Source organism: Hemitrygon akajei, chromosome 5 (genome assembly GCF_048418815.1).
Source record: "Hemitrygon akajei chromosome 5, sHemAka1.3, whole genome shotgun sequence".
NCBI classification, from domain to species: Eukaryota; Metazoa; Chordata; class Chondrichthyes; order Myliobatiformes; family Dasyatidae; genus Hemitrygon; species Hemitrygon akajei.
In genome coordinates this window covers 159,429,691-159,455,686 of record NC_133128.1, presented here as the reverse complement: position 1 = coordinate 159,455,686, position 25,996 = coordinate 159,429,691, and the positions used below count along the sequence as shown (strand labels likewise).

The 25,996-nt window shown below is 39.1% G+C and overlaps 1 protein-coding gene across 1 annotated transcript in view; it reads left to right on the top strand.

Annotated features, from left to right (window-relative positions):
- The window catches only part of ankar (ankyrin and armadillo repeat containing), an 81,143-nt gene that overhangs the window by 20,401 nt on the left and 34,746 nt on the right, over positions 1-25,996 (top strand). The window contains exons 7-11 of the mRNA XM_073044520.1: positions 3,262-3,484; positions 5,133-5,334; positions 7,497-7,705; positions 19,106-19,210; positions 24,394-24,638. Coding sequence (XP_072900621.1) covers positions 3,262-3,484; positions 5,133-5,334; positions 7,497-7,705; positions 19,106-19,210; positions 24,394-24,638 — 984 coding nt within the window. The remainder of the gene's footprint in view (positions 1-3,261; positions 3,485-5,132; positions 5,335-7,496; positions 7,706-19,105; positions 19,211-24,393; positions 24,639-25,996) is intronic.

The following is a 25,996-nucleotide window of genomic DNA, read 5'->3' as shown; positions in this document are numbered from 1 at the left end:
GATAGGACTCAAAGGACAACCCACATGTACAGTGGAGTTCCAAGCTGCAGAAAGAAAGGAACTCCAAGGCAACATGGATTTCTATCCTGTGAATCTTCTTCCCTTTTGTTCAAGGAAGATAAGATTTTGTTCCAGGAGATAAGATTTTCAAAGCATGAGCTCACTGGAATCTTCCTCCCACTTCAGCTAGCTCCTTGTACATCTTTGTCAATTGCTCTCCCTATAGAGATGAAGATCGCAGTAGCCATGAACTTCTTAACTTCTGGATCATTCCAGTTGATGGCAACTAAAATGCACTGCCAGAGGCAATATAGAAAATTACTTTATTTGTAATGTCAAAGCTGTCTATTCAAGGAGAAAACTGGCTTCATCCACTTTGAACAGAGAGCAGCAGGTAGTGCATGTTTCTGCATTTACCTTTATAGAAGGCAATGTCTTCAGAAGTGAAGAACTGCACATGTGGTCCTAAGGAAGGATTTTGTGCGGTGGAGTAAATGAGATGTGAGAATGAGAATTAATGTGGTTTACACCATCTCCTGCATTTGTCTTTGTAGCATCTGATCCCATAAGTAGCAGCACCCTCTTCAAAATCATTTAGCCTATGGAGAGGGAAGTAGGTTACAATGTGTCTGAGAGATGTGCTTGCAATGACTTATCTGATCGGTCTTGGACACTGAGATCTTTTTCTATGAGTATAAAAGTTGTGGTAAGTAAGTATATTGTAAAATATGAGTGTCAGAAATGATCAATAGAGACTGTTGTTCAATAGAGACTATTGTCTGAAGCTGTGGTGCATGGATCAATGTATGTGAATTTATTTGTACAATCACTTATGAATGGGTTGTTTGCACTCCCTGAATTTCATCATTCAGATGACTTTATTTCATTTCTAATAGCAATGGATGGGGTCACTGGGCACGGTTCCTGTCAGAACCATGCACAAATATGTCCAACATCTGTGTAGGCTCCCTACACCCCTCCCTACCAATAATGGTCAATCATATCATTGCATATAATATGCGACTGTTTAAATTTCCTATAAAATGTGATCAAATTCAAAGTCTTGTGCATGCCCATCAGTAACCTTCCTCATTTACCAATGAGGAATCATCTCTGATCTTAAAGATTTATTTGCCACCTGGTGCACAGTTGTATGTTTTCTCTACACAGACATCCAATGCGGAGTTTGAGAATATATGACCAGTGGTGTGCCTCAGGAATCTGTTCTGGGACCCTTACTCTTTGTGATTTTTATAAATGACCTGGATGAGGAAGTGGAGGGATGGGTTAGTAAATTTGCTGATGACACAAAGGTTGAGGGTGTTGTGGATAGTGTGGAAGGCTGTCAGAGGTTACAGTGGGACATTGATAGGATGAAGAACTGGGCTGAGAAGTGGCAGATGGAGTTCAACCCAGATAAGTGTTTGGTAGGTCAAATATGATGGCAGAATATAGCATTAATGGTAAGACTTTTGGCAGTGAGGAGGATCAGAGGGATCTTGGGGTCCGAGTCCATAGGACACTCAAAGCTGCTATACAGGTTGACTCTGTGGCATATGGTGCATTGGCCTTCATCAATCATGAGACTGAGTTTAAGAGCCGTGAAAAATGTTGCAGCTATATAGGACCCTGGTCAGGCCCCACTTCCCACTTGGAGTACTGTGCTCAATTCTGGTCGCCTCACTACAGGAAGGATGTGGAATCCATAAAAAGGGTGCAGAGGAGATTTACAAGGATGTTACCTGGATTGGAGAGCATGCCTTATGAGAATAGGTTGAGTGAACTTGGCCTTTTCTCCTTGGAGCGACAGAGGATGAGAGGAGACCTAATTGAGGTGTACAAGATAATGAGAGGCATTGATCATGTGGATAGTCAGAGGCTTTTCCCCATGGATGAAATGGCTAGCATGAGAGGACATAGTTTTAAGGTGCTTGGAAGTAGGTCCAGAGGAGATGTCAGGGGTAAGTTTTTTACGCAGAGAGTGGTGAGTGCGTGGAATGGACTGCTAGTGGCAGTGGTGGAGGTGGAAATGATAGGGTTTTTTAAGAGACTCCTAGATGGCTACGTGGAGCTTAGAAAAATAGAGGGTAAAGCCTAGGTAGTTCTAAGGTAGGGACATGTTCAGCACAACTTTGTGGGCAGAAGGGCCTGTATTGTGCTGTAAGTTTTCTATGTTTTCTATGTCTAATATTTGTTTTCACGTGTGGTAGGAAGGCACTCTAAGCTGTCTAATGACCTCCAGCAGTGGCTGAAGCCAGTATACATCTCCCCTTTAAGAGATTAGGCATGACATCATTCAGCTGATGTACAAGGCACCAAAAATTGCTTCCACACAGAAGTTAAAAGACAATGTTATTACCACTGTTTAAATATTTGGTTATACTTCCAGTTATGTAGCAGTAAGAGAAACTATTGGAGATCTCTCACTTTGGCATTTCAGTTCAAATCTTCAAATCCCATTGGATTTTTAATCTGTGGTACTGAATGTTAAATGCAATCCTAGATGTGGTTTTCCTTCACAGGAAAAGCCTTCTTCACGATTCAGCACCTCTACAAGAAGCACTGCCATAAGAAAACAGCATCCATAATCAAGGACCCCCACCATCCAAGCCATACTCTCTTCTCAGTTCTGCTATTGGGAAGGAGATACATAAGCCTTAGTTCCCACACCAAAGGTTCAGGAACAATTATTGCTCTTCAACCATCAAGCTCCTGAACTACTGTGGATGACATTACTTGCCTCAATACTGAACTGATTCCACAACATATGGACTCACTTTCAAAAATTCTACAATTCATGTTCCCAATATTATTTAATTATTATTAAATAATTGCAAATGCCTGCAAGAAAATGAATCCCAAGTTAGTATATGGTGGCATATGCATACTTTAATTATAAATTTACTTTAGAAATGAACTATAGGTTTTTTTTTACACAGAAATTCACAATTCAACAAGCCTAGAATATTTGCACATTTCTCTCTTCTGTTCCCTATCATACATATATTTCTGAGACTTAGTGCTTTCATTCTTCATATCTTCCTCTATTTTAATTGTGCAATTATTTTTAGAAAGTTGTACACAGTGGTCCTTACATGGGATGAGCCATAATTTACCTGGACATCAATATGCCATATCTGAATTATAAAGATATTATTCAGAAGTTATTTTATAAACATTCAGAAATCTCATTTTTAAGAGTGCTGTGCTGAAATGTGGATGTCATGAAATTGTGCTAGTTTCTATATTTTTTCAATGCAGAATTTGCCCTTTGGTCTACTATCCGTAACTGACAGTGGACTTGCTGCTGTCCTTTATTCATATTGTCAGCAAAATCCAATGTCACAGCTTGGAGTTGTGGATGAAACTGGCTATGGACTTGTTCATCATGCTGCAATACATAACCATGTGCCAATTATCTGTCAGCTGACCACAATACGTCTGAAATTCAATCAGCCTCGCAGTGATCGTTTTGTGAATTCAGGTGGGCTCCTAAGGCTATTAAATATGTAAAAGCAGGATATATAGGGATTAATTTTCTGTGACTAGCAATTTTCAATTAATTAATGCTTTCAAAACCAATGTATATTTGTGCTTTAGTTCTAAGATATTATACTGCAAATAATATTAGAAAATATTTTAATGGTTTGTACTACTGAATTAACAAAACATTTAATAGTATGCAGTTAATGTACTTTGCTATAAGGCAAACCCTAAATGCATAAATTGCCTAAGTGCTTCACTCCTTGATGAGCTCAATGCCTCTTACGCACACTTAAAAAGGAAGAGTAACACCGTACCTGTATGAATCCCCAAGTCCCCAAAGCATCCAGTGACCCTGTGATCTCTGGCTCAGAGACTAATGTCAGAACATCTACAAGAGGGTGAACCATTATGAAGCATCAGGCCCCGATGGGGCTGGTGCTGAAACCTATGCCTCCAACTGGCTGGAGTGTTCAAGAATATCTTCAATCTCTCACTCTCACAGTGGTCTGAACTTCCCGCCTGCTTCAAAAGTGAATTTGGGATTGCTTGAGTCAGTGGACTTCAGAATATTCTTCTCCCTCTATATTCTTAATCAGTACTGCCAATTCACCACTCCTCCCTGAACTCCCCACCCCTATTTTTCTTGAACACCTGGTCTCCAGGAATGTTTATTACTTCATCCTGACCTGCTTTGGGCAGGTCTTTGTTATTGCAAAAACATTATAATCCTATTGCACTTGCAGTTCGGTAGATTAACATACCCTGTTTAGTGGATTTGTCCAAGGTCTTCCTGTATTATATCTTATCTTCTCCTATGTAATACAGCAGTATTTCCTATGGTGTTGTGTATTCTCCCAATCTTTAGGATACATATCCTGATTCTACATTCTAATTCCAAACCCATGCCAAATTAGTTTAAATCATCCCAAAAGCACTAGCAAACGTCATATAAATATTGGTCCAGTTCTGTTGAGTGACAATTTCACTAGCTGCTGCAGTTTCCACCTCACCCAGCACTTGCATTGCTGATAGAACCTGGCTCCACAACCCCAAATCCAAAAAAACCTGACTACCTCAGCCCGTTACTTAAAATCTGTTAAGATTCTATTGTAATCTAACTAACAAAATATCAAGGTTATTTTCGTCTGGGTAGTCTCCAACCCCTTGGCATGAACATTGAATTCTCCAATGTTCCGGTAATTCCCTCCCTCTCCCTTCCCCCATCCCAGTTTCACTCTGCCTCCTCCTCCAGCTGCCTATCACCTCTCTCATGATTCTGCCTTCTTCTACTACACATAGTGCTTTCCCCTTACATTCCTCCTTCACCTTTCCTGCCTATTCCCTCCCTGCTTTCCCTCCCCCACCCCTTGATCTTTCTTCTTACTGGTTTTTCACCTGGTACCTACCAGCCTTCTCCTTCCCACCCTCTCCCCACCTTCTTTATAGGGCCTCTGCCCCCTCCCTCTTCTGTCCTGACAAAGGGTCTCGGTCCGAAACATTGACCGTTCATTTCCACGGATGCTTCCCAACCTGCTGAATTTCTCCAGCTTGTTGTATGTTTTGCTTTGTACATGTTACCAGTACCTGCAGTGTACTTTGTGTTTAAGGTTATTTTTTGTTTCAACTTGTAATTGTTTTGCTTGTAGGTCAAATGGGTTTGCATTTGGCAGCAAAGTGCGGTTCACTTGGTGCTCTGAATTGCCTGATGGCATTGCGGGCAGATCATACCATGACAGATGCACGAGGGTGGACAGCAATGCACTTTGCCGCATATTTTGATAACATTTCCTGCATTAGAGCTCTGCATAGAAAGGATCCCAGACTGTTAGAGCTAGAGACATCAGCTGAGTAAGTGTTCCATTGCCTATATGTTGGAGACAAATAATTAAGAACACAAAATTAAGTAATTTATAAATTTAAATAATAAAAACAAAATTACTATGCTTATTTGTAATTGCTTGTGCCTTTCTGTAAATTACATTATGAATGAAACGTCAGTAATATTTTTTCAGTCAATGTCTGGCTTTCACCAACAATAATATTGATGAATCATTGGATTTCAAAGGCTGAGACAATGTACTGAAGTGGAGTGATGTCCATTGTTTTACTTTGCATTTGTAGTGCTGGTGCTGTCTTTAGAATTGTAAATACATTCTTACTCTATACTCAATATAGGATGATTCTGGAACAAACAGAATAAAAAGTCTAGATTCACAAAACAGAAACATAGCATTGTTATAAAATAGAAATGCTGTTGCGCAGATGTCAGATTTTCAAATACTGTGTATTTTTGATCTCAGCCACCAGCAGGGTTGGCTGGAGTGGTGGCAAAAGTAATAAAACAGATGTTCACTCCAAGCCATTTCTGTAACAATACATTTATAATGTATTGACTGGAAGTTCATCGCCATTTAGTAATGTTAACTACATCAGGATGTGATATCTGCACTAAAATTCATTCTTTTAAAACCAATATAGTGTTTAGCAGTTCCATTAGAGGATCAATTTCTAAGCAATTATCGTTACCGTAGTCAGTACTCCAAGGTGCTTTTATAAGAGCATTATATTTTAAAAATTGACTGAACCACATTTGGAGCTATTCGGAAAAACAACAAACTTAATCAAGAATTAGGTTTTAAGGATCAGTTTATATGTGAAAATTGAATTAGAACGGTTAAATGAGGGTGTTCCAGAGTGGTGGCGATGGGCAGCCATAACTATAAATATTGGAGGTGGTGTGATTTATTATCAGGGATGTGCAAGTGCCCACTATTAGATGAATGCAGATACATCAGAAGGTTAAGAGGAAGTGAGGGAAAGAGTGATATAGGGGAGTCTACAGATATAGGAAGCAGTAAAGCCGAAGTGGGATTACAAAATACTTATAACAATTTTAAAATTGTGTTGTTGAGGTCAGAGTTGACCGTGGGTATTGCATCCTAGCTGTCTAGATACGCAAGCCTGGGCAGTATGATATGGAGAGCAAGCTGTTGCCCATGTAGCAAGCTCCTCTCCCTGTATCTGATGAATCCAAAGGAATCGCAGAAACTGATACAGTTTGATACCAGAAGCATCGCAGGAATTGCCAGTCAGCATTGAACTCAGTGTAGGACTGCCTTAGGGAATCCAGCTCCAGATTTTTCCCTCGGGGTTTACTCCCAAACCGTTCCCATGAGTGGGTATAGCCAGAAGGAGGTGGAAGTTTGAGATTGGAGTTTTCCTTCTCCTAGATGAGCTGCCAACCACAGCTGATGAGGCCCATCTGCCTGAAGCAACTGTTTTTAAGACACCACTAACCTGGCTTTGCCTTGTCAGTAGAAATGGTTCTGCCGGGCTTAGTAGCTAAGCCACACATGAAGACCAGGAGCTGGACCAGGTTGCCAGAGGCTATTTGAGTCGCACGCCATTGGGAGCATTTAATAGGTAGTGGGAGCTTGTCTCCGTTACCAGCCCCGGCTATGACAACCTTAAGGAACAAAAAAAAACACTTTAAAAAATCGTGTACTGAGCTAATTTAAATTAGCAAATTTAAGAGTAATGGAGTAATATGGTGCAAATTAGAACATGGTTGGCAGAGTTTTGAAGAGGATATTTATAGAATGTGGAAAATACGACACCAGCCAGGAGAGTGGTAGAACAGTTTTCTTTATTGGAGCTAACAAAGCTGTAAATGTGCTGAGGCAAAAATGTGTTATTAATGAGGTGGAAGGAGCGGATACTGTTTATTAATCAATGCAATTAAATAGGAGCTCATCTCCTGATCAAATACAGCAAGTTTGCAAACGTAGTATGATTGGAATGGAGGAATGAAGGATAGTTCAAAGATCAGAACAGGATGGTATTTTCAAAATGAAAGCTGAATTGAGGGTATATGTCCTCAACCTCTACCATTCTCCTGGTACACCCCAGACCAAAAGAAAATCTGTGTTGTTAAGTAAGTTATAAATATATTAACGTAGATATTGATTTCTCCAAATTAAATTATTTAATTTTATTGCTTTTTGGTTTAGATATCATGCAAGTCCATTATTACTTGCTACAATGGCTGGTGCATTTGATGCACTTCAATATCTACTATCTCTAGGAGCCAATATATTAAAGACTGACAGTGAAGGGAATAATATTGTTCATTTAGCAGCACTCTACTTCAACACTAATATTTTCAAATTCATAATTGAGCAGAATATCCCAGAGCTAAATGTTTGGGATCTTCTTAAAGGTATGTATCTGCTGCTTTGTCTAATTTTTTCTATATTTTGTATATCACAATAATATAACTGGATTAGATAAATATTATTTTTGTAGTAAGGTGATGCACCATCAATAACTCTCAGAGATGTGAGGCGAGATATAGGCTTTTATTGGCTAGAAGAAAAAACAAGCAGCAATTGACCACCACACTACATCCTGGAGACTGAGGCCGGGGCTGTGTCTCCAATCACCTTTATACCGGAGTCTGTGGGAGGAGCCACAGTCAGTGGGAGGAGCCATAGGAGCAGTCAGCGGGGGGCGTGTCCAGACAGGTATTTGTAGTTCACCACATAAGGATGATATAACCTCTGTCACAGGAACATACTGCAGTATACCTCAAGATTCCTCATTCTGTTGCTTAGACTGATCTGGAACTCTCTGTAATTCTATCCAGGAAAGGGTGGATACTTATTCTTATACACTGCATGCTTCTTGTCCTTGCCATTGATATGGATTTAGATCTAATGTAGTAGGAAGTAGAAGAGGAGTAGGTTGTTGGTGGAGGTCCTTCCCAAAGCATACTGCTAGGGTGCACAACAGATTCTCAGGCCATTGTTTCTTCACACAGACAGATAGTTAATAATTCAGACCACAATGGTCTATATCAGTATCATGTGGCTATGGGATTCTATGAGCAAATTATTTTGGCAGTAGTATATTTTTTCACTGAGTACATTAACTACAAGTGCAGTAGACAGCACCTGTACTTGTTTATCCAAGCCATGAGCAGTATTTGTAGTCTATGTGCCAAATATTTTGGAGGACCATGGCCATCATATCTCCCAGATAAATACTTAAGGCTCATTAGCTGTCAGCAGAATATCTAGCACTGATTCTAACCTTGCAAATGATTCTGTCTATGAAAAAGATAGACTACTGATTAGTCTCTACAGATTAATGTCCATCTGCAGAATCTTCGTGTAGATGTGGAAGGGGAATTATCTGAGCTCAACTCAATGATACATTCAGAGTCACTCCATTCATTGTCAAAGCCAAAAGGTGATCCATGCATTGATGAAGGATCTCAGCCCAAAATATCTATTATGCATTGTGACTCCAAAACTAATCAAAAGAAAAACACGGGAGCCCAGGATAGCATGTGTTCTAAGTTCTTACTTTAGTGAGGTGCGCACTTAAGACATAGTGGCGTAAAAACGGACAGTATGTCATTCACATACTTTACATATAACCCATATTAATGACGTAAACAATAAAGAATGCTTAATCAAGCAATATATTTACAATATCGCTCAAATATTAAATACTCAATTGTGGCTGTGAAACAATCTCAGGATCTGGAGTCTCCTCTGTGGTGGTTGTAGGAGTTGACTCTGTGATTGCAGGAAGTGGCTCTGACAGCTTTGGACACTATTCGTCTCTAACAATTGACTGCTTTCCTCTACTGATCAATGTGACGTCTCCAGATGAAATTGGATGCAATTTCCACTGTGTAGGAGTGTGGTCCAGTTCTGTCTTTAGTCTTCCCAAGTACCCACTTTTAATTACCTCTGCAGTCCCTTGCCAGTACTGTTTACCCAGGAGTGAAACATCAAACTTTCTTGTTTGAGGAGCCTTCAATTTATCTCAGCTGTTTGTCCTGCATACTCCTTCTGAGATTGGGTTTAGAGGAGATTCAAGTGCAAGGGACTTCTGGACATTTTGTAGTTATATCCACTACTACCAAGAAATTTGTAGCCCTGAATGGTCCACCAAAATCCACATGAATCCTCTGTAAAGGCATTGCAGACAATTCCCAGGGATGGAGAGGCACTGCTGTTGGCATCTTCTGGACATGTTGGCATTCTGAACAGTGCATGGCAGGCTGTCCAATCTGCGCCCCAAGCCACCAGACAAAGCTTCGAGCCAACTTTTTCATTTTGACCATCCTAGATGACTGGCACATAGCTTCTCCAACAGTTTAGCTCTCAGCTTGAAAGGTACAACAACTCTCAATCCCCACATAAGGCAACATCTGTCAAAGGGCAAATTCCTCCTGGCACTGGTAAAATGGTGAAACTGGAAGTTCTGCTTCATATTCTAGCCATTTTTGGTGGCCAAGTGACCTGAGACAGTGAGGGGTCTTTTCTGGTTTCCCTTTGGATCATCTGTACCTTAATTGGGTTACTTTTGATTTGTGTTAGGGGGAATACATCCAGAGGAGTGTCCTCATTTGTAAATTTTTAAGGTATTTCCTTTTCCAAGGGTAAACAGGAAAATCCATCGGCATTTCCATGATTAGTTGTCCTCTCGAATTTGATCTTGTAATTTGTGTCCTCCAAAAAAACAGAGCCCATCTCTGCATTCGTGCTGCTACTGTTAGTGGAATACCCTAGGGTGAATTGAAAATGGACACTAGTGGTTAACAATCAGTAATGAGGGTAAACTCTTTCCTATACAAGTATTGGTTGAATTGTGTTGCACTCCAATTTGTGCATAATTTTCCCTGCAGCAGTAAAGACCGTGATACAAAAACATTGGGGTGTTCAGTTCCATTACTCATAACATGTGACTTGACTGTCCCTATACCACAAGGCAAGAGGTCACAGGCAAGCTTCACTGGATGATATGGATCATAATGTATGAGTACATTGTTTGATGTCACCATTTTCTTTGTCTTTTGGAAAGCCACATCATACTACTTCGTCCATTGCCATTTCTTCCCGATTTGTAGTAGTGAGTTCAAGAGGTGAAGCACAGCAGCCATGTTTGGCAAGAACCTGTTAGAGTAATTAACAAATCTTACAAATCTTGTGCATTGACAGTATGACCACAGTAAGTGATACTTGGTTTTAAGCAGAGTACAACAATTATCGCGTCATGCTCTGAGACCATAATATTCTAATCTTTTAACACTATCTTGAGAAATGTCACCACTGTAACACTGGCTGCCTAGGCTGCCTTGCTGTACCTGGTCCATAGTTTTCTGCTAGATTGCAGGTGTAGATACTACTCCAAAAATAAGCTTATTATAGTGATAAAGCCCTTTGTGAGTACTTATGGTGAGAAGTACTTAGGACTCTTCTTCCATCTCCATCTGTAGGTAGTGTTACGAACCCCGTAACTGGGTCACTTACCAGCAAAGATAGAGAGGTCTGTTGAAGCCTGGATACAATTTTTAACAGTATTTATTAGTAAAAATACACAAAAATAATATCAATGCAAACATACAGATAATATACGTCATCAATACTAAATCTAAAAGTGTGGGTATAATAATAAGAAATAAGCTCTATTGTTGTCTAGGGGATAATGTATTGTCCGATGGAAATATAAAAGTCACTCAGTTCATGCAGGCTGCAGCCTTTGGTTGGAGAGAGAGAGAGATTTGGAGAAAACTTGCCGATTCCTTTTATGATTTCGATTCGTCGGAGTCTCGTTGGTGTGGCCGTTCACTTGTGGCCTCTCCTTTAGCTAAGCCATTCTTCCGTAGCGAGCCCGCCAATCCCAGGCAAGGGAAGGACGCACACGAGCCCCCCACCGGCTGTCGCTATTAAACGCTGTCACAGGATTTCTAGCGTTTCTCCTGGTGTGTCTAAAGGGGTTGTTCCCCAGACCCTCTTTTATCCTTACTCACGGGGTCTCAGATGTCAATCAGGTTGGGATGATGCAATCCCTCAACCAGCCCACTCCGGTTGTCCCCTGAGGGCTTCAATGAATAGTACAGTACTCAATACACAATTCCGTCTCCAAGAGACAATGCCCGTTATCAGTGGCTTTGTTTCGCTGAGGCCAGGACACATTCCAAACCTTGTGGATTCTCTCTCATTTCCTGGGTCCCAGACCCAAATTAATAGCGATCTTACAATTCTCAAAAAGGAGGGGGCGACTTTGTACCCTTCGGCCCCTCAGAGTTGTGGCACATTCGTAACACCCCCTTCCTTCTAAGATTTTTACCAACAGGTAAAAATTAATTAATACAGAGTCTTACAGGATTTCAGAATCTAACACAATACAAAAGAGTCTTTTTCACTACAGAGTAATACAGTTATACATTCAAGTCAGCATCTAAACAGTTAGTGATTACATTGTCACTTCCTTTAATATCTTAACATCTTGTACCTTAATAAATTCTTGTAGCATCAGACTCCACTTTAATAACCACCTATTTTTATTCCTTTTCTTCAGCAAACAAAAACTAAAGAGTTGTGATCTTAGCTTACGTGTATATTATAAAAGTTCATGCAAATACTAATCTTTAGTTTACTTTCAAACTTAACAGTCAATCTTCCATGGGGTTGTCTTTATTATTCACATGCTTTGTCGAAATCCCTTAAAACCGGATCCTGTTATTTAACATGGCATCCCGTCAACCCTCGCCCCTTTTCCAGTTAACTCCCACGTGGTTAACTTGTATACTAGTGTGGAATAAGCTTTTGCATGCTCCTTTCATAGGAGTTATTTTATCAACAATGTGTTCCAAACTTAGACCATTTTCCGAATTTCCACACAATACTTTAATTTTAAGCAAGTTGTTAGTTTTATCTTCAGGACCCTTCATGCTATTGCTATTAGTTTTCAGTTTAAACTCTGCAAGCGACCCCTCTTTGTCCAAACAGCATTTCAAATTCTGCCTCTTCACAGCACACTCTTGAATAACAATAGCGTGTGGGGCACCTTTACATTCCAAATCAACCTGTAATTGATTCACAGGCACCGTGTTACCAAGCCATTGTCTCTGTAGCCTGGGTGCTGCTTCTGACATCAATCCAGACTTTAAATTTTCTTCATTCAAGTTAGGAACTACACTTTTCCCTTTTCCTTCAATAATAATATTCACCTCACCACCTTTTATCTCCTCACTAACTTTTAACACACCTTCGAACACAAACAACTGGGAATTCTCACTTCCTACTAGTACCAAGGTTAACCTTTTCTTCACTGAACCAAGTCCATCTGACCCACAAGGACTGCATTCCTTTTCAACTGAATCAAGTACCTCAGACTTTTTCTGAGCTCCATTACTAGGTTCAGTACCACGTGCATCCACATCTTGAACACACTCAAACGGGACATCTGCCTCTTCCAGGCTTTCAATACCCGTACCCTTTTCAAATTCTAAATTCCCCTGATCCTCCCAGTTACTCTCTGGGCAACTCCCTTCCGGAGTAAACTCAACCCCGCGGGCTGAAACAACCTCATCTGCCAACCCAGCAGACTTCTTCAAGGTAATGGCATCCTTTTCATCTAGGACTGCCCTCATTTCATTATTGGGAACACATTTAAAATTTTCAACTTCTTCAAACAGTTCTGCCAAACCAGACAGATCATCCATGTCCAACCCTGGACCTTTTAACAGCCTTATCTGTTTCTCATCTTTACTCCATGCCTCTATAAATTTCCTCCTAGCTAAGGGAAGGTCTACCTCCTCTCCCTTACTCTCTTACACTTTCCTATTCTCTGTTTTACCACCCTCTAACTCCTCTTGGTATAGGGTCGGTAAAAATGTCTCAGCCAAATCGATACTGGCTGGATTTAAACTGGTTTCGTTCTCAGCTGCCTTTCTCGACATGCTGCGAGTGATTGTGCATGCAGGGTAGATCTTGGAATCTAGGGGCGGGTCCTCAACACTTACAGGCTGGCTCGGCAGCTCCATGGCCGACCAAATGTCACCACCAGCTAAATCGTTACCCAGAAGGATGTCTACGTCCGTTCTTGGGAATTCTGATCGCACCCCTATTTCAACTGGTCCAGATACTAGCTCACAATTTATAATGATCCTATGCAAGGGCACCGCTTCTGTCCCTTTTCTTATGCCTCTCAAAGCTACCTCTCCAGTCTTGCGACCAAAACCTAGTATCTTACTGTGAATCAATGACAGTTCAGCTCCCGTGTCTCTCCAGATCCGCACTGGAACTGGTGTGTCTCCCTCTTTCACAGACACAGTTCCTTCTGAAATACATTTCTTAGACCCCTCTCGTATTCGGTCTACCTGGAGCTTTCTCGTCGATCTACTGATCACCACAACACATCCTGTAGGGACTGCTGCTTTCCATTTTCCTGTCTCCTTCCTCGGAGCAAGGCACTTAGATGCACTATGACCCACCTTTCCACAATTAAAACAGGTCAAGCCAGGACCTCTCCTGCCGTCTTGCCTTTCCTCCTCCTTAATTTTACCCCAAGCTCCCGGCGGGATCTCTGCCTCAGCCGGCAGGCTTTCTCTACCGTTCCCATGGTCTCTCTGGTAACTTTTATTTGAGGAAAACTTTGTCTTGTGGGTTAGGGCATATTCATCTGCGAACCTAGCAAATTCGGAGATGGACTTATTCGCCTTCTCATTCAAATACATCCGGATATCATCCGAAACACAACCTTTAAATTCCTCAATCAGAATTAACTCCCTGAGACGCCAAGAATCTTCTTCCACTGTTTCTGCTGCACACCAATGATCCAAGAGCACACCCTTCTCATAGGCAAACTCTGCATACATCTGATTCCACCCTTTCTTTAAATTTCTGAACTTTTGTCTATACACTTCAGGTACCAATTCATAGGTCCGAAGAATGACCTCCTTTACTTTCTCATAATTCTCAGACTCCTCCTCCATGGACAACACCGCATATGCCCGTTGTGCCTTCCCTTTTAACACACTTTGTAACAACGCCACCCACTGATCTTTGGGCCACTTCTAACTCACTGCCACCTTTTCAAAATGCAAGAAATAACTATCAAAATCCGTCTCCTCGAACGGAGGTACTAACCTAAACTCCCAACTAACATTAAACTGCTCCTCTCGGTCTGGCCCTTGAGCTCTTCGCTCTTGCCTTAACTTCTCCATATCCAAGTCATGTTGCCTCTGTTTCTCTTTCTCCTCATACTCCCTCTCCTTCTCCTTTTCGACCCTTTCCTTTTCTTTCTCGGCCCTTTCCTTCTCTTTTTCAGCTGCTTCCAGCTATTTTAACTGAATTTCATGCTCCCTTTGTTTCTCAGCTCTTTCCTGCTCCCTTTTCACCTCTAACTCCTTTAGCTGGAGCTCATGCTCCCGTTGCTTTTCGGCTCTTTCTTTTTCCTTTTCAGCTGCTTCCAGCTGTTTTAACTTAATTTCATGTTCCAACCTTAATTTCTCCAACTCTAACTGAGCCGTCCCACTAGCTGGTACCTTTTCAGGGATATTTTCCAATACCTCAGCTGAAAACACGTTCTTCACAATATAGTACTGAGTTATGGCCCTCTGCACCTCCCGCTTTTTCATCGACAACCTCACCTCTGCGAGATTTAGTCCTTTGACAATATTTATCATGTCCGACTTTGTGGCCGCCTCTACCGCCTCCAGAGTCGGGTTTTCTATAAATTCATCCACGCCCATCTTTGCTGGTTTCCCGTCTGGTTACCCGCGCAACCAGACCCACGTTTGGACTTAAAAGCCCGATTCACTGGCCCTCCAATTTGGTATCAAATCTCGAGACGAGGCCCCACTTTGTTACGAACCCCGTAACTGGGTCACTGACCAGCAAAGATAGAGAGGTCCGTTGAAGCCTGATGATACGATTTTTAACAGTATTTATTAGTAAAAATACACAAAAATAATAGCAATGCAAACATACAGATAATATATATCGTCAATACTAAATCTAAAAGTGCGGGTGTAATAATAATCAATAAGAAATAAGCTCTATTGTTGTCTAGGGGATAATGTATTGTCCGATGGAAATATAAAAGTCACTCAGTTCATGCAGGCTGCAGCCTTTGGTTGGAGAGAGAGAGAGATTTGGAGAAAACTTGCAGATTCCTTTTATGATTTTGATTCGTCGGAGTCTCGTTGGTGTGACCGTTCACTTGTGGCTTCTCCTTTAGCTAAGCCGTTCTTCCGTGGTGAGCCCGCCAATCCCAGGCAAGGGAAGGACGCACACGAGCCCCCCACCGGGTGTCGCTATTAAACGCTGTCACAGGATTTCTAATGTTTCTCCTGGTGCGTCTAAAGGGGTTGTTCCCCAGACCCTCTTTTATCCTTACTCACGGGGACTCAGATGTCAATCAGGTTGGGATGATGCAATCCCTCAACCAGCCCACTCTGGTCGTCCCCTGAGGGCTTCAATGAATAGTACAGTATTCAATACACAATTCCGTCTCTAAGAGACAATGCCCGTTATCAGTGGCTTTGTTTCACTGAGGCCAGGACACATTCCAAACCTTGTGGATTCTCTCTCATTTCCTGGGTCCCAGACCCGAATTAATAGCGATCTTGCAATTCTCAAAAAGGAGGGGTCGTCTTTGTACCCTTCGGCCCCTCAGAGTTGTGGCACATTTGTAACAGTAGGCCTTGGCTAAGTCCACTTTGTTGAAGTGAGGGTATTGATCTACTTTCAGTACTGGGTTGATGATGACCTTAAAATCACCACAGATCCTGACAGACCCACTATTCTTGGCTACTGGGACCACTGGCATTGTCTGTGTGTCCCACTCAAAGAAAGAATTCCTTCCACCTCTGTGCAATCTAGCTCACTGGTTACTTTATCACAGATGGTAAACCTTGGGTGTGGAATTTGAGTTTTCCACTGGTATCCTTAAACACTGCTGTGGCATCATGCAGTACTTTTCTTAATTTGCTTTCAGCTGACTCTGTTGCAAAGGATATGGCATTCAATTGGTGGATGGTGTCCAATCAAGTTGTTGTTCTCTCAGCCAATCACAGCCTCACATTTCTGGCCCTCCTGTTTTTACCACAATGTAACTTCTGGTTGTTGTATTTCACTGTTATGAATGTCATTACCACAAGAGTTATCTTTTCTCCAGCATAAGTTCTTAATTAAATATCTACAGCCTTCAGTTTGATATCTTTGAAATGCCGTTCAAATTCATTTTATGTAATGGCTAAAACAGCTGAGCCAGTGTCCAATTCCATTTTAATTAATTCGCCATTCAATTCTGGTGTAATTCATATTGCTCGTCTTTTGTTAGTTTTCACTTTGAAAACCTCAAGGTTACCCAACCCTCATTACTCTCATCAATATCAGATTTTTCATCAACAGCATGCTGACTAGTGCTCTTTTTTGATACTACAACTTGGCTTTTATCCTTTTCTCTTTCTTGTGCAATCCATTTATTTTTGACTGCCTGGCATGTTCTTTGTATGAGTCTTACTTTGTTACATTTTCTGCAAGTTTCATCCTTAACCCTGTATTGTTCTGGTGTATGTCAGCCTCTGCCACAATGGTAACACAATTTGTGTGGTCAGTCTGTTTAGATGTTGTAATTTTGTTCACGCCTACTTTAATTTCTGACTGCAACTAAATTGTATCTCTGGTTGCCGCTTCCATTGATACAGCAATTTCAACTGCTCTTTTAAATGTGAGTTGTGCTTTACTGAGGAGCTGTTTTGAATGCTTTCTTGTCAGTTTTCACAAACTAAGTGATCTCTCAGAGCATCATTAAGCCCTTCATGAAAATGACAATGCTTGACCAGTTTCTTCAATTCACTTGCATAAGCTGTAATGGACTTCCCTGCCTTTTGTTTCTGCTTATGAAACTTAAAGCATTCTGCAATCAACAATGGTTTCAATTCTAAATGTTCTTCCATTATGTTCATGATATCAGCAAAGCTCAATTTGGCTGGTTTGGTTGGAGCAGACAAACCTCCAAGGAAACTATATGCTCTTCCACCAAATGCACTTCAGCAAAACTGGCCCTCATTTCTCATTGGCTATTTCATTTGCTTCAAGGTCCTGCTCAGTTTATTCAGTATACATCAACCAGTTATCTTTTGTGCAATTGAATGTGTCTATCGTTTCAATGTAGCCAGCTATTCCTACTTTTAAAAAAAAATATTATCACCCAATACTTACTGTTTATGAACCCATGAAATTCATCTATTTTCTGCTTTTTTATCTCAACCATCTCTGTCCTCTTTCAAAGAGACACATGTTGCACTTTATTCTTAAGTTGAATGTCTCTCTCCCTTTTCTGAAGAAAAAATATGTGGTACTTTCTTTTTAAAACTTGAACATCTCTCTGTGCTTCAATAGGTAGTCATCTCAAGTTAATTTTTAAATTTACTTGTTGCCACTGTCATGTTTTCTAATTCCAAACCCAACCAAAAGGAAAACACATTATCAAGGATAATGTGTACTTTGTTCTTACCTTAGTGTGGTGCACACTCGTGACATGGTGGCGTAATGATGGGTGCCATTCACATACTTTTACATATAATCCATAATGAGTTATGTAACTAATAAACAATGCTTAATCAAACAATATATTTACAATATCACTCAAATATTACTGAAATATTAAATACACAACACCTTCATGGATGATACCTGATCTTTCCTAGGAAAGTGTTTTCTATAAATGACAGAACATCTCATACAAAATGCTTATGTACTAGCATTTTGTATGAACTGCTCATCACTTCTGAGGGCTTCCTCAACTCACCTTGCTGCATATTTGATACTGCAGAGTCCATAGAGATAAAAATTTGAACATAAATACATAAAAATGGAAGCTACAAACTACTAATAATATCAGAAAATTTAAACCAGCTTCTTGATAGTCTGTTTTCCATCTTCTATGCATTTTTATCCTTGTGGTAGCAGTCCAGTTTGTGGAAATGCATGTAAGACTGGCGGGCCCTGATTCCAAAGAGCGTTGTGTGTAGTTGGCCCACCATGGGCCCAATAGAACTGTGTCAACATGAAGGAGAACAATTTGGCCAAGCAGGAAGTGTGGTTAATAGATAAAATTGTTCTACTTTTATAGCTTTGCAGTCACTGAAAGGTTATTAGATGAGATGAAATCAATATTTGATGTAGGAAAAGCAGCAGCTACTTTCCACATAGAAGGGGTCCACAGATGATAATAAAGTAAAGAACTAGATAATATATTTTGCTGATGTTGCTTGGCAGATAAATATAATTCAGGATAGTTCTCTGCTTTTATTCAAATAATAACATAGGGTGTTTAAACCTACTTTTAAGAAAGGATGGAAGATAATGATTTATTGTAAAATACTACTTGATATCAAGAGAGTAACACTTCCTTGTTATCAATGGAGAGTAAGCACAAAGGTACAAAGCTACAAAAATATTTAGAACAGGGAGTTAATTATGTTTTGAGGCCACCAAGAGTCTGCACAAACACTATGATCAAATATTTTGTTTTTCTGCTCTAACTTTCAACATAGCTTCTTCGTTGATCATCTCTAAACCATTTTGATGCCAGGCTGAATTTACACCCGAAATGATTAAGACATAAAATTAAATGAAATAAAATAAAGTAAATGATGCATTAAGAAATAGACTCTCAATTTTAATGTATCATTAAATGAGGCCAGTTCTTATCAGCATTGAAAAATTTATAAACAGCATATCAAACTTTTTGTCTGCATCTAAAAGACTGTGATTAAAAATCAGGCTCTCATTCATTACCTGTTTAGGGATGTTGCAGAGCAAAGACTATCGAAAACAGGAAATGGGGGCAAGATCACTTGAAGTTCTGAGTGTGATGAAAAAGCAGTACTGGGAAGCAATTCATTCTACAGGTGAGATGGACAAAAAGGCAGGTAGTAACCCAATGCAGTTAATAACATAATTTTTAAACCATTGTCCCTATTTATAAATCACACCTGTTACCATCTTTCACCCTTTGTTCTGTTTTTTTTTTCCACAGAAGTATCTTTCTCCAAACTGTCGATGCTGGCAGGTCTTCATTTATCCTAAATGTACTATGTCACTGTTTTAGACCTTTATTATAAATATAAAAGCAACCTCAAAACATTATGTTACCTTTGATCCATATGACCTTTTTTACAGCTTGATTCCTTATAAAGAATTTTGGAACATTTTGTCAGAAATGTAACAATAATGAAAATTATTGGAAGACATCCATGTAGTTTGTACTAATGACTAGAATTTTGTGGAGTGGGTTCAGACTTATGAGGTTCAGAGCCAGGGGCCACTGGTTTACTGACGTGCTAGGACTCTGTCAGTGATGCACTGCATGAAAACAGAGACTTGTATGGTATAATTGTATCCCACAATGAAACTGTAAGAAACTTCCAGTGAACAGCAAAGACAATTCTTCCTATCCTAAGCCCAATATATGTCAATGCTGCCAAGCTTTTGGAATGATTGTGAATATTCTTGATGTTCAGAGGTCATCTAAAATTTAAGAAAGGAAATAAACTTTTAATAAATTAATTAAACTCAAAGTATCCAAAAATGCCTTTGAATAACTTAAAAATGATTATTCAACAACAAATAATTAACTAATTATCACTTAACCTTTCCTTTTTTGCAGCTGTTATGTCTATTGAAATCAATGGATGCACGGATTCTATGCATATTTAACCCAGCTCAATATCTGTGAGCAGATTCCACATGTGCTATCTAGTAGCTACAGTACCTCAGAATTCACCAGCTGAAATCCATAAACATTCAGAGTTTCTGCATATGAATTACATGCACTGAAGTCCCAAATTTGCTGACATTTACAGGGGTAATTGCTAACATTTTAGTGTGGAACTGCTGGTACCTACCATTAAGATTTGGCTCAATACTTTAAGGCTTTAATAAAACACACGACAGCAGTTGCATGATAGTTTATCAATTGTTTACTTTATAATTGAAACATCAAAGTAACAAAAATATCTCCTATTTTTCTTTAGATATTTTTATATTTTTCTTTATTTCCAGATTAAATTCTTGACAGTTTAAATATCCATCTCTATGTTTTAGAAGTAAGGCATTTTGGCTCAATGAAAATATTATATTTTACAACATGAACTAAGGAATATTAGAACAATATTAGAACAAACTGTCTTGCAATATTGATATAATATTCCTTGTTTAATTTAAAACAATGTCAACTTAGGTATAAAATGCATTTACTTCCAAAACTGAATGTTGTCTATTCATCATAATATACCATGTATGCTATTGCATTGTGTAACATTTATAACAGTTCTATCGAGGAAGATTGGAATAACAATAATGTTGGTAAACTTAAGACAACATAATATTGACCTTCAGATTAAAAATACTTTTCTTCTAAGGTGATATAGGCAATTTGTTTCTTGCATCTTGGGCTAATACATAATGCTCAGTTGGCAAAAGCATATGCTACCCATGCCTGTATGAAAATGATAGTTTTTAAATGTTAGGGGGAAATGGGCTACATTGACAAAGCAGCATTTATTGTTCATTCCTAATTGTCATTGAGAAGGTGATAGCTGCTTTTCTGAACCACCACAGTCTTGTTGAAGGTATTCCCGTAGCCCTGTTGAGTAGGTAATTCCAGGAATTAGACCTAGCAATGAGCAACTTATTTATAAATGGTATATGATTTGAAGAGGAACTTACAGTTTTCATGCACTTGTTACCCTTGTGCTTCTAATTGGTAGAACTTATAGGTTTGGAGAGCTTTTCTAATGTAATGGATGTGAGTAATTGCAGTGTAATGCATTTTATGGAAGGTACACACTACAATCAGTATCTAGCAATATTAAGGTTCAAGGTGCTGGGTGACGAACCAATCAGGCAAACTGCTTTGATCAGGATAGTAATGTGCTTCTTGAGACCTGGTGGAGTAGCACTAATCCAGGTAGGTGATGAGTTCCATGTGTGGAACGAGTTCTGTCACGTAACCTGCTTTGCAGATAATGAAAGGGTTTTGGGCTACCAGGAGGTCAGCCACTTGATGCATATCAACCACCATTGACCTGTTCTTATAGCCACAGTATTTATGTGGCTGGTGCAAATGAGCTACTTATCAATAGTGACATCAGCGGGTTGGTGATAGGGGACTTGGTAATGGTAATGCCACTGATTTTGAAAGAATCCCTGACATCCCTTCTTGCCAGGGATGGTCATTGCCTAGAACTTTAATTTTAACTGCTGCTTACCATCTCTTGTTTAAATGTTATTTAGATTTTACAGTATGTAGTTGTAGACCATTTCATTGTCTGACAGGTTGCAATTAGTATTAAACATTATGTAATCATCAGCGATGTCTCCCATTTTTGACTGCGCAATGAAAGGAAGGTCATTGATAAAGTAACTGAAAGGCGTAGGGCCTAAGGTATTCTCCTGATAAACTCCTTTAGAGATGCCCTGGGACTCAGATGATTACTTTACTTTACTTTACTTACTTTATTGTCACCAAACAATTGATACTAGAGCGTACAATCATCACAGCAATATTTGATTCTGCGCTTCGCACTCCCTGAAGTACAAATCGAAGTAAATATAATAAAAATTTAAATTATAAATCATAATTAGAAAATAGAAAAGGGAAAGTACAGTAGTGCATGTCAGGTCCAGATATTTGGAAGGTACGGCCCAGATCTGGGTCAGGATCTGTTCAGCAGTCTTATCACAGTTGGAAAGAAGCTGTTCCCAAATCTGGCCATACGAATCTTCAAGCTCAAAGATTAACCTCAAACTAACCAACCACAATCCTTTGTATGATGTATGACTCCATCTAGTGGAGTGTTCCCTTATGATGACCATTGATTCAAGTGTTCCCAGGGCTTCTTGATGCCACTGAGTCAAATGCTATCTTTATGTCACATGCTATCACTCACATCTGGCCACTAGAATTCAGCTCCTTGTTCTATGTTTGGTCCAAGACTATGATGCGTTCTGGAGCAGAGTAGTCCTCAGGAAATGAAAATCTGGAAGTGGTGAGGAGGCTATTGGTGGGTAAGGTTCACTTTATAACTATATCACAGTTTCCATTAATTTGGCTGATAACTGAGAGCACACTGATTGTGGATTGAATTTCCATGAACAGAACCCCTATAGGCAATTGTTCACATTGTTGTTAGATGTTAATGTATTGACTGTATAGGACCAATTGGGCTTGTGGCACAATTAGTTCTGGAGCACAGGTCTTCAACAGTACTACAGTAATATTGTCTGATTCAATAGCCTCTGCTATATTCAGAGTTCTGTGGTGTTTCAAGGTATCACACTCAATGGATAGAATTGGCTGTGCAATGTTAGGATCTCATCATGAAGCTAACATAAATAATCAAGTCAATACCTCCAACTGAACATGATTGCAAATCCTGTAACCTCACCTTTAGCACTCACATACTAGTCCCCACTATCTTTGAATATGGTTTTATTATTGGAACATCACACTCCCAATAGCTACCAAACTGTCCACCACTATTCATGTCTTGAAGTGGTAGAACCTCAGAGTTTCAATTGGGTCTGTTGGTTATGAGATAATTCAGTTTTATCTATTGCATACTGTTTTTTGCTGTTTACTTGCAGCTTCACTAAACTGGCATCAACATTTTTTTTACTTTTGCAAGTCCTGCACCATAATTGAACCAAAGTTACTCCCCTAATTTCATAGTAATGATAAAATGAGAGATAAGATGGGTTATGAGATTGTATTGGTACACATTTCTGCTACTAATGGATTCATAGAGTCTCATGGATGTCAATTTTAAGGTCACAATTTTGAGTCCATCTAATTTAGGATGATTCCAGTGCTCTACAAAATGGTGGAAGTTATCTCAGTATGAATATAGAATTCTGTCTTTACAAGGACCATGATAGCACTAAGAGAAACACTACTACATAAGACTTCATGGTAGTGACTTCTCTTATTGGTATGATGCACAGCTGCAGTGAAGATGAGGAAAAGAACCACTACCTACCATACACCCACTCTGACAACAAAGTTCTTCGGGACTTCGACAATTTGGTCATTGGTGTGCTCGATGAGTGACGTTAGAGTCCATCAACCATAGTACATTCTATGTCTTTGCTGTTATCAGTCAATCAATTTTCCAAGTGAACTTCAACATGGATGAGTAAAGATGCTGGATAATGTAGTCAGGAGTCAACGTTACAAACTTTCAGAGCTGCTCTTTTCTACTCATGTGTTGTCTTCACTGATTAATCCGTACCAGGGAATATGGCTGCAAGGTATGATTCTCCAAAAAAAGACTTGCCGGACTGTTGCTTGACTAATCTGTGGAACGGCTGTCCCAATTTATATATCACACCCCAGATTTTCGTGAGGAGAGTTTTGCAAATAGACTGGGCTGTGAGTAATTTTTTGAGTCTGAAGTTGGTACCTAGATCAGTGCTATGATATCCATCTGGTCTTATTCTTCCTTTGAGTGGCTTAATGGGCTATTCCAGAGGGTATTTAAAAGTTACACACATTACAGAATGATTAGAGTTAGCAATAATTCATGAAGCTTGTAAAAATTATATATTGCTAATATTTGGAAGATGTAAATATACTGTGGTTTAACTATCTGAAAAAAATGTGTTCCTAGTCCTACAGGCAGCCCTAAAATAAACAATACAAACTCCACAGTTGGCAGTTTATATATGTTATATAAGAACCAAGAGTGAAAGGGAATTGAAGATCACAGGGTTCTGCTGTGGTACTAACATTTTGGAATCCCAAAATGTTAGCTAAACTAAAAGTAGCTAAACTGAAAATGCTTTAAACTAGATATATTGAAGCAATGCCACACTTCGTCGAGCTGAGCTGAAACATAGAAACTTCTAGCATTAGAGATGGCCATTTCATCTTTCTTAACCATCTGGAATGTAATTGCCTTTTGAGAATTAATTTATTCCTTTCTATTTTCATGATTTCATCACAAAATTTCCAGAAATATTAAAATTTGCGTGCATTTTTAAGAAGCTAGATTATGTGATTATTTAAAACTTCCACTTTTTTAAAATATAGGTAGCATTCATCCTCTTATAGATCTGTTGAAGAGTAACCATGAGACACTACAATGTATTGCTTCTGCTGTGCTGTGTAATCTCTCCATCTATCTGCCAGCCTGTGAATCACTTATTAATTCTGGGATCATTCCAGTTCTTATTTCGTTACTGTACAGTCAACAGCCAGAGCTTCAGTCACGTTGTTCTGTCATTCTATGTGATATTGCCCAGATTGACAACAATGCCAGTCTAATTGCTTCCCTTGTAAGTAACGTTTAATTATTTTATTCTGTTCTAAAAAGTATAGTTCATTCCATTACCATAGGTTGAGATATCACAAATCTATTGACAAAAACACACAGCATTTTAGTATATGGTTAAATAGTCACAGTTTTAAAATTATTTCCTCTTTTTAGTACCACTGCATGTCACAGTAGTTTCCACAGGAATGTGATTAGTCAAAAGAACAACAAATTTCGATGACAGCTTATGCCCAGAATCTTGTACACTGAATAAAAAATAATATCTATACTAACTCTATCCATGCCTGTCAGGCAAACTAATCATGACATTTCCTTTTTTTTTGTGATTTTTTTTTGTTTTTGAACCTCTGCTAATCTCTACTTTAAACTAGACTCTGCAGGGAATCATGGACAATAATTCATTATCTATTTCTCTGTAGAACAAAATGTTAATACATTATTGTTTTGTAGAGCCAAGTACACTCAAAAATTAATAATTGGCAAATCATATCATAATTTATCTGGTGCAATGAATTCCATGCCTATTTTCTGTCATGTACGTTCATAGTAAGTTTATCCAAAAATTCATTTATCCTTTGTTAATCAATCTGCAAGTTTCCCTCTTAAGCCTCCATATCCTCCAGTTTAACCATTTATTAGGAGCAGATGCAGCTAAAGCAAGACTTCATTGGAATTGGAGTTAGAATTTAGATCTACTTGAGATTTTCCAGCAGGCTTGGTCCTGCAAAAAACAGTAGGCAAAAATATTAGCTTTATATCATTATAAAGGTTGTTCATGATAGAGTCTTATTGTCTGCTTCCATTCCTTATTTTTGAGGAATTGGTGTGACATTTAAGTTGATGTTTCCTTTAGCATAAAGCGAATTATGTATTCATTTTCCTTGGTAAAAACATGCTAACTGCTAAGCAGTTCCCTGGTATTTTGGGCAAATAGGTATTTTAGTAAGTATTAGACAGTATTCAGATAAATGACTCAAAGGTGAGTTACTTCTGATCTTATCCATTTGGTCCCAATTTTCTCCCATTAACTGTCTGTTTTAATGAAGCTAATCACATGGCTCATGTAATTTTCATAACAACTAGGAAGTGGAACCAGATGATAATTCTTTCTCTGAACATTAAGGCCAATTATCGCTATCTCTTACCATAGCTAAAAACAGCAATCTTGGCAGAAATATTAAACCAAATACAGCTATTTTAACAAGTATTATTTGATTTCAGTGGTTGAGGTTCTGGTTGAAGCAGTGGCCACTAGAGGGTGGTAATGAATTATGGATAAAACAAAATTAATTCATTTGAATTTGCGTTTAACCACCGAATATTAATTCAACTGAGTCAGTTAGTGGCATGTAATGTGTT